Source organism: Diceros bicornis, chromosome 35, assembly GCF_020826845.1.
Source record: "Diceros bicornis minor isolate mBicDic1 chromosome 35, mDicBic1.mat.cur, whole genome shotgun sequence".
NCBI lineage: Eukaryota > Metazoa > Chordata > Mammalia > Perissodactyla > Rhinocerotidae > Diceros > Diceros bicornis.
Window position 1 is genome coordinate 26946576 of NC_080774.1, and position 10077 is coordinate 26956652.

Below are 10077 nucleotides of genomic sequence, written 5' to 3' on the forward strand. Positions count from 1 at the left end.
AGTCCAAGTCCCATGGGCTGTGCTCAAGGGCAAAGGGTGTGACTGATGCTTCCTTTGCAGACACTTCTATTGGATAGAATCAACTCCCCTCTCTGAAACCCACACCTGGCCCTTCTTCTGACTTTAGGAAATTACCAGTGGGAAGTCCTTAGGCTCAGGGCTCAGACAAGAGCTCAGACAGAGGGAATGGAGACTATATGTGCATTCAGTGCTACTCCTTGAGCTGCAAGAAGAGAGGATAACACTGGAACTTGGAGAGGCCAGTCCAGCTGGGTAGCCTTTGGGAAGAGCCCAAGGAAATCCCCCACCATGGATTGGGTTCCCTTCTACCTAGAAAGCCAGGATGTTGTACCAAGTCTGTTCTCTGAGATGGAAAGTCCAGGAGCTGCCTGTGGCCTGGATGACTCCCAAGTGGGCAGGAGGGGAGGAGGTGGCTGGTCTCCCAGGGAGGGAGTGGACAGGGTGCAGGAGGGTAGGAGGAGAGAGGGACATCAGGGCTCAGTCCTGCAGTGATGTGTGTCAGCCTGTGGTTGGCTGAGTCACCAGGGTCACAGGGCCATCTCCCATCCTCCACAGCCCAGTAAGGGGTAAGTCTCTACAAGAGTTTGCACTGACTTTGTCCCCAGCAAGGCCTCCCATGGGTGCCTCCAGTGGGGAGTTTCCTCCACCACTTACACAGTAGGAAAGGGAGTCGGGAGGACTGTAGGGAAATAAAACCAAACCCCAGTGTGGACACCCCACATCCAGGTCCACCTGGGACTTGTGTGCTAACAACTGGGAAGAAGGTCAACAGTAGCCTCTGATGGACAGACAGAGGGACAAAGTGCTAGAAGCGATGATAGCGAATGGAAGAGGGAGGCAGATAAAGATCATCCCCTGTTGTGCTTAGATGGTGACCTGGCAGTGAGGGAGTTTCCACCACAAAGCCTTGTCAGAGAGGGACCAAGGGTCCATTAGAATCCATTTCTTATGGTCACGGTTAGGGCAGGGGCAGGGTCTCATCAGAGGCCATGTCAGCTCCTGTCCTATGAAAGTGACAATGAATGGTGTGAAGAACAAATGGCCCTTTCTGGGGTGTTCACACCCATGCACATGTCCCCGTAGATGCTAGGTAATACTGAGAACAGGAGTAACACTTTACGTCAAAATTACTTGTTGCTGTGGCCTTAGCAGAGTCTTGAGGATGGACATCATGTAGTGTCATTGTCACAGTTGAGGAATCTCTAAAGCCTGAGGAGCTATTGACAAATCAGTCCAGGGATCAGCTGAAACAGGTCACAGGACCTGCACATGGAGGCAGGTTGGAGCTGATGTGGCTGTGAGTTGACAGGGGAGGCCAGGCAGGTGGGCAGGTGTGAGAGTGTGCTGGAGGAGGGGTCCTTCCCGTCTGACCCATCCTGCATCTCTCACTCTCTGTCTCTGTGTCTCTCTGTCTCTGACTGTCTCTGTCTCTCTCTCTGGATTTCTCCCATTAGTCATGTTCTATTTAGTTCTTCCAGTACATCTTTATCCTTTCTGGTTCCCTTTATATGCACTCTTTTCTCCTTGTCTTTTCCTGTCCATTTTGTGTGTGTGTGTGTGTTTGTATTTATTCCTTGATGGTCACAACACCAAAACTAATGACACTGTCTGTCACTCTCCTGAGTGTCCTGCATGACAACTAGACTCCTGGCCTCTCCCCTGCAGGGTGGAGTCCTCATTCCCCAGAGGCTGTGGTGTTGGCAGCCACAGCTCCAGGACTTGCTTCTGCTGAAGAGAGCTGGCACAGCGAGGACACTCCCCTTCCTGGTGGCAGCCTGCATCTAGTGACCTGTGCCTGTGGTGGGATAGAGACAGGGCCCCACTCCAGTCAGTAGGATCTGAAGAGCAGGCCCAGCACCAGAGCCCCTTTAGTTCTACTGCAGGCCTGGCTGTGTCTGCTTCATAGATTAATGTCCATCTCTGCCCACGTCCACTTCCTTCATCCCTTCCTTTCCAGGGGGTGTGTTCTGTGGTCCATATAGACTTCCTGCGCACTAATCACTATGTGAGAATTGGCACTGGGAACCTTCACTTGCCTCAACTTACTTTTTCTTTTTCTTCTGTTATTTAGTCATAATTTACATACCCTAAAATCAAGCACTTTTAGTGAACAGTTCTCTGAGTTTTGATAAACGAATACAGTGCTGTAAGCACTTCCACAATCACGATGCATAACAGTTCAATCATTGTTCATAGATTCCCAGACCTCTTGGTAGTCACACCCTCCCTCCACTCTCCACCCCACAGCTCCTGATCTGTTGTCTGTCTCTATAGCTGAGTCTTTGCAAGACTGACATACAAATGGAATCTTTCACTCAGCATAATGCATTTTAGATGTGTCTATGTTGTTGTATGTTAATATTTCATTCCATTTTTGTTGCTGAGTAGAATATTTTGCATGGATGAACCAGTTGATTTATCCATTCCTCAGTTAAGTAAGACTTATGATGTTTCCATCTTTCACTCTTTGGCAATTTCAAATAAAACCTTTCCAACATTGTTATAGTTTTTTGTGTGGAGGTGAGTTTTCATGTCGCTCTAGTAAATACCCGGGAATGGAATTGCTGAGTCGTGTGGTAGATGTATGTTGAACTTTCACAGAAACTGCCAGACTGTTTTCCAACATGGATGCTTGTTTTGCATTTTCATTGTCACCAGACAGTGATGAGACCTACAGTTGTCCCATGTCCTCACTGACACTAGATGTCAAGTTTTATTTAAACCATTTTAATATATCTGTAGTGGTGTCCCATAATGTTTTTACTTCCTTAGTTACGTGTGATGTTGAGCGTCGTTTCAGGTGCTTATCGTCATCTGTGTATTTTGTTTAGTGAAGAGTCTGATCAAGTCTTTGCCCATTTTCAAATTCAGATTCCTCAGGTAACTTGTCCTCATTTCTGTGTGATTTTATTCCATGAGTAGGTTCATATGTCCACCACCATAGACAAGATACAAAACAGTTGCATCTCCACATGGATCCCTCACGTTGTCCTTTTAAAACAACATCCACATCCTCCCTCCAAGGTGCCTGCACTGCCCCTAATCCTTGGCATCCCCTAATTGATTCTCCATTTCTAAAATTTTGTCTTTTCAAAAATGATATATAGAAATAAAAAATAGAGTCCTATTAAATGTACCCTTTGGGGATTGGCATTTTTCACTCTGCATAATTCACTGTGCATTCATCAACATCATTGTGTGCATTGAGAGGTCATTCCTTTTCATTTCTGAGTAGTATTCCATGGTCCTGTTGTACCAATGTATTTACCAATTCACCCATTGAAGGACATCTGGATTGTTCTCACTTTGGGGTGTTATGCATAAGGGTGTATGGACATTTGTGTATAGTTTTTCTCTGAGCATGTTTTCATTTTCTGAAATACACGCCCTAGAGTACAATTGCTTGGTTCTATGGTAACCACAAGTTTACTTTTCTTAAGAAGCTGTCATACCATTTTCAAGTGTTGCTACACCATTTCACTTTCCCATCAGCAAGCGTGAGTGATCCAGTTTCTCCACATCCTTGCCAGCATTTAGAGTTGTGACTATTTTTATTGCAGCCATTCTGATAGGTATGTAGGGCTGTCTCCTTGTGGTTTTCATGTGCATTCCCCTCATAGATGATGAGGAACATCCTTTCATGTGCTCTTTGCCATCTCTATATCCTCTTCCACGAAATGTTTGTTCTTGTTCTTTGTTCATTTTCTGAATGGATTTTATTTTTACTCTTTAGTTTTGAGAGTGCTTTACATACTCTATACACTAGTACCTCATTGGATATGGGGTTTGCAAATATGTTTTCTCTATTATGTTTTTTTATCCTCTTTAGAAAGTCATACAATGGAAAATGTATTAATTTTGATGAGGCTCAGTGTATTGATCACCCTTTTAAATAATCATGCTTCTGGTGTCATCAAAGAATTATTACCTAGCCCTAGATCCCAAGGATTGCCCCTAGTTATTTTTTTCTACAACAAGAAGAAAGGATTTGCTGAGAGGTACGTGAGCAATTTCTATGAATCTGATCATGAATTCTGGCCTCTCATACAATAGCTTGACCACCGCCACTTTACTATCCTCCTTCAAGCATTGCCCCGCCCACCCCCATGGATGACTGACCCATCACTAGAGAGCATGACTAAGGGATTCTTCCCAAGCTCAGAGAGGAAATCCAGGCAAAGACTGAGGTGTGTGTTCATGTGCTGTGGGCAGGGGGCAGCACATTCTCACTCAACACCAGAGAGAGCTCTGAGGATTCAGGTATTAGACTTGAGAATAGGGCCCATTTTCACAGCCTCCTTTAAGCCTGTGCCTTTTTCTGCTCAGCAGGGAGACATGAAACAAGGCCACAAAGAGGAAGGAAGTAGATTTGCATTTCTTCAGAGAATAAGAGAGGCCCTGAGGCACATCCCCAGCTGTGGGCTTAGAGGCAGAGCTCCGGGGTGTCTTCACCATGGCCTGGACCCCTCTCCTGCTCCCCCTTCTCATTCTCTGCACAGGTGCTGCCCCTCAGGGCTCAGCCCCCAAAGAAACCAGGGAGCAGCCTGGCCCTGACCTTCAGCTCTGCAGAGGGGAGACTCCAGGGTGTGTGCCCTCTGGGAATGAGACCCTCATCCTCACGCTCACCTCTCCTCTCCTCTCTTACAGGTTCTGTGGAGTCTTCTGAGTTGACTCAGCCACCAACAGCATCCGTGGCCTTGGGACAGACGGCCACCATAACCTGCCAGGGAGATGAGAGAGAAAGCTCTTATGCTAGCTGGTACCAGCAGAAGACAGGCCAGGCCCCTATGCTGGTCATATATGGTGGTAGTGAACGGCCTTCAGGGATTCCTGAACGATTTTCTGGCTCTAACTCAGGAAACACAGCCACCCTGACCATCAGTGGTGTCCAGGCCGAGGACGAGGCTGACTATTACTGTCAGTCACTTGACAGTAGTAGTAATGCTCACAGTGACACAGGCTGATGGGGAAGTGAGACAAAAACCCGTCTCCCATCTGTGTCACACTCTCCTCCAGCTCTAGAAGACTGTAGACAAAGCCATGAACAGGTGGTCCAGGTCTCTAGATCTGAGATCCCCAGGCTGCCCTCTCCTCCCACCCCTCCAGGGAGGCACTGTGGATGGCACAGGACACAAAAACAGTTATTATAACAATATTTCATTTATTATTGTGGGTATAGTAAAGGTTGAACACGTCAGGAGCAGATATGGAAGACATTTTAAAAAGACCAAATTGAACTTCTGGAGACAAAAACTACATGATCTGAGATTTAAAAAATACACTGGATGAGTTTGCCAGCAGATGAGAGGCGATAAAAGAAGAGATTAGATTAGTGAACTCGATGTCATGGTGATAGAAACTATTCAAAATGAAACACAGAATGAGAAAGACTGAAGAAATGGTTGAATTGTAGGACAGGTTCCCACAGCCTAAATACTGTGTAATTGGAAGAACTAAGGGAGAGAAGAAGGGAAATGGGAGACGAATAGAAAAAATATGTGAGGAAATAGGAACGAAAAATATTCCAAACTTGATGAAATCTATAAACCAATATATCCAAGAAGCTCAATAAAATTTGGGCATAGAAAACATGAGAAACAGCACCATCCGTTTGGTGGAATGGAATAGGTACAAACAGTGATGAAGACACACTCTTAAATGCAGCCAGAGAGAAAAGGACACATTATATACAGAGGAACTAGCAACATGTGAGAGCAGGTTTCTCATCAGAAGCCATGTGAGCAAGAAGACAGTGGAGTGATGTGTTTAAAATACTAAAAGAAAAAAAAAACCCATCAACCTTGAGTTCCTTACCCAGTGAAAATATTGTTCAAACATGAAGGCAAAATAAAACTTCTTCAGACATGAAAATATTACAGAATTGATCACCAGGAGATCCTCACTACAAAAAATAGAAGAGGACACCCCTCAGATTGAAGGAAATGATGACAATTAGAAATGAGAATCCACAAAAAGAAATAGAAAGCATCAGATATGGTAACTATGTGGATAAATATAGAAATGTTTTTATCTGTTAATGTCTATAAAAGATATTCATTAGTTTAAAGCAAAAATAATAACAGTATGTTGAGATACACAATGAATGTAAAGTAAAATATATGACAATGATACCAGAGATGCTGGGGGGAGAAAAGAACATGTTATGATGTTCTTATACTATACGTGAAATGATTGCATATCACTAGAAGGTAGACTTTGGTGAGTGAATCATTTAAGGTTAAAACCATATAACAACAAAGAGTTATACCTAATAAAATGTATTAGTTATGCTTCTCCAGAAAATATAGAACAAATAGAATATATATTTCACATGTATGCATATGTATAAAATGCTCACATCTACACATATATATGATATATGTATTCTATATATATTTAAAATATATATTCCAGTTGTAAGTCATATATATATATATGACTGCAGAGAAGGAGTGGTGGGGAAGATAGAAAAAATATTTGAAGAAATAATGGACAGAAATACCCTAAATTTGATGAAAACGCTAGACCACAGATCCAAAAAGCTCAACAAACCCTAGGAACATAAAAAAAAAAAAAAATAGCCAACACCCATAAGCATCAAATTGCTTAAGACAGTGAAAAAGAGGCAGTCTTAAAAGTAGCCAAAGAGAAAAGACACACTACACTTCGGGGAAGAAAGATAAGAATTCGAGAAGATTTCTCAGAAGAAATGCAAGCAAGACAACAGTGAATAAACATATTTAAAAAACCTGAAATAAGAAAAAGAATTGTTTTTTCTTTAAGAGTTGCCCTGAACTAACATCTGTTGCCAATCTTCCTCTTTTTTTCTCCTCCCCAAAGCTACAGCACATATTTGTATATTCTAGTTGTAAGTCCTTCTAATTCTTCTATATGAGCTGCCAGCACAGCATGGAAACTGACAGACGAGTGGTGTGATTCCATGACCTGGAACCAAACCTGGGCTGCTGAAGCAGTGAGAACACAAAAATGTAACCACTAGGTAATCAGGGCTGGCTCAAGAAAAAGAAATTTTTTACAGAGGGAAAATGTCTTTCAAGAATGAAGGCTAATTAAATTTTTTTCAGACATACAAAAACTGACAAAATTGATCATGAGCAAACCCATAATAGAAGAAATAATAATAGACACCCCTCAGGCAGAAGGAATATTATACCAGAAAGAATCTGTATCTACAAAAATGAATGTAAGATTCAGAGATGCTCACCACAGGGATAAATATTAAGACTTTTTTATTATTTAAATATATTAAAAAGATAATACACTACCTAAAATAAAATATACTAACTAAATATGTTGGAATTTATAATGTAGGTAAAAGTAATCCACATGACAATGACAGCAAACTGCTGAGAGGAAAGAGATAAGACTATGTTATAAGGTTCTTATACTGTGTGTAAGGATGCGCAATCACCTGAATGCAGACTTTGACAAGTTACAGACAATAAGATGAGAAGGAGTTATAGATCATAAGAAAGCTCTGGTTTCTCTCCTCAATCTTCATGAGCACTTCAAAATGCCCCAGCTAGATCTGATGGTTCCTTCCATCTTATAGGATGCAAAAATAGCCTGAGACACAGGAGCTTTGGGTTCTGAAAAAGAATTGGAGAGTTAGATCCATCCTGAAAGTGAATCCAGGAACAGGTGGGATAACTGCCTCCTTCTACAGAGTGAGTCTGTTGATACACAACTATGCATGTGAGCTACAAACAGATGCTGCTCCACTACTACCCCCAAAATCTTGCCCAAGAATCTCTCCTTATACCCACCTGACCAGAAATATAGACAGAAAATAGTTCTGTGAAATACAGTTCAGCTTATCAAAGTTGACACTTAATAACAGTCCACCCCTTGTCCACATGTAATCTACTCACATCTCCATATTTCATACAAACTCCAAATAAATATAATGCTAGCCATGCTTCCACCTAATGTGATAAAACTATCTTGCGAACAATCAAAAACTTGCTCACCCTTTCCCTACAAGAGGATGCAAAATAATATTTTGTCTTCTAGGGATATTTATTTTTCTCCCAGCTGATTCATATTTCCCCTTTGATTTCTTCTACCTTAAATACTGAGATATAAAGTTAAATATTGCTGGCATTTCTTATGTTAGGTGATAACAAGATGAGAAAGGGGAAGAAAACAAAAATATATGATTCATGTCATATCCAAACGTATACATATAAAAATAGGAAAGAAATACTTGTTCCTTCTGTAGTTCACATTTCTGCAACTAGCCCTGTGGTCAGAGCTGGTATCCATAATTATATTCTCCATTATCCATTCCATTTCCCATTCCTCTCAGGAAATAACTTAGCTAGCCCTGATCTGTTGTCAGTTAAGATAACCTAAACCTTCATTCTGGAAGTTTTGGGTCCATTATCAGTCTGGCTGAGTTGGACTATGATGACTTTATGACTGTAATCACAGACCCAGGGAGCACTAGAGGATCCCCTGCATTCCGTACATACTCCTGCTTACCCCAGTTGTGTAGAGCAACCCATTCCTCCTTGATAGTCAACATCAGCCTTCCCAGCCAAGACCCCCTACTTTGTCTGATGACTCACTGTCAGGAGGAGCCAAAAGAGGCCATGGAGCAGTCTCAACTGCCAGTTCAATGCAACCCAGCAGAGCCTAAATCTCAGGGATGAGAAACAAAAACTTTGCTGGTGGCTCACTAGGGATAATAGTGAGTGGTACCCTTCCATTTCCACACCGTGATTCGTAGACCCCTGAATCCTGGCTATGGAAGAGGCAACACTGTATATGAGATGCTGACTTAGAGCACATACAGCATCCTGAAGGGCATTGCCTCAGTCCTGTAAGGGACTGTCCTCTACCTGGAATTGTTACTGAGTATCCAAAGGCCCTTCCATCATCTATCAGGCCAGCTGCTTCAGAATGAAAAGGAAGATTATAAGACCAGTGAATTCCACGACCATGGGTCCATTGCTGCTCTCCATTTGCTATGAAATGATTTCTTTGGTTAGAAGCCTCCATGTGGAATTCCATAACAGTGGGTGAGGATTTTGTCAATCCATGGATAATAACTTTGTTAGAAGCATGGCAGGAAAGAAAGGAAAATCTCTATCTAGAGTAAATGTTCATTTCAGTAGGAACAAAGAGCAGTCCCTTCCATGATGGAACCGGTCTGATGTAGCGAGTCACCAGGTACCTGGTTGATGACCCCTAGAAATGGCATCATCTACGGAAACTCAGTATTAGGCTCTGATGTTGGCACAAGAAGCACTCAGCAGGGTGAACAGCCAGATCACCCTTAGTGAGTAGACATCCTTGTTGATGATCCCATGAATAATCTCCATCCCCACCATCTAAGCCACTTGTTCATGAGTCTGTTGGGCAGTGACAGGAGTGGCTGGGGAAGGAGGCTGACTGGTACCCCCAGAAATGGTCATCAAATCCACCGAATAGTTGAGGTCATTTCCTTCTGAGGTCGCCCTTTGAAAGCATTTCTATAGGATTGTAGTATCATCATGATCTGTGCCTATTTGGAGATGTCTGTTTTTATATCTCTTCCTCAGGCATCTTTGTCACCAATTTTGTGATTGCGTTCCTTCCAATTCCAAGTCCATCAACTAAACTATAAGTCGCAGCCCATGAGTTAGTCTAGAGGCATATTTCTAGCTATATCTATGACCACACGTAAGGAGCCAGGTGCACATTGCTCAAATAGATGCTCCTAGGAGGACTTTTCTTCATCACTGTCCTTTTAAGTCTCAAAGGACATGACCAAGAAAGTGAAAAGACAAGCCACAGAATGGGAGAAAATACTTGCAAGTCATATATTTGATCAGAAACTTGTAATTAGAACATAGATAATTCTTACAATTAAATAATAAAAAGCCAAGGATATAAATAGACCTTTCTGCAAAAAGATATACAAATGACCAATAGGCTCATGAAAAGTGCTCATCATTATCAGTCATCAAGGAAATGCAAATCAAAACCAAAATTAGATACGACTTCATCCTACTAGGATGGCTAGAATAAAAAGTCACAGAACAAGTCCTG

At 42.3% G+C, this 10077-nt stretch overlaps 1 gene segment (V, D, J or C); it reads left to right on the forward strand.

Annotated features, from left to right (window-relative positions):
• The first annotated feature begins 4474 nt into the window (after window positions 1-4474).
• Window positions 4475-4985, forward strand: LOC131398590 (immunoglobulin lambda variable 3-25-like). The segment is given in 2 exon segments: window positions 4475-4520; window positions 4669-4985. Coding segments are annotated over 2 exon segments (363 nt in total).
• Window positions 4986-10077: the final 5092 nt, after the last annotated feature.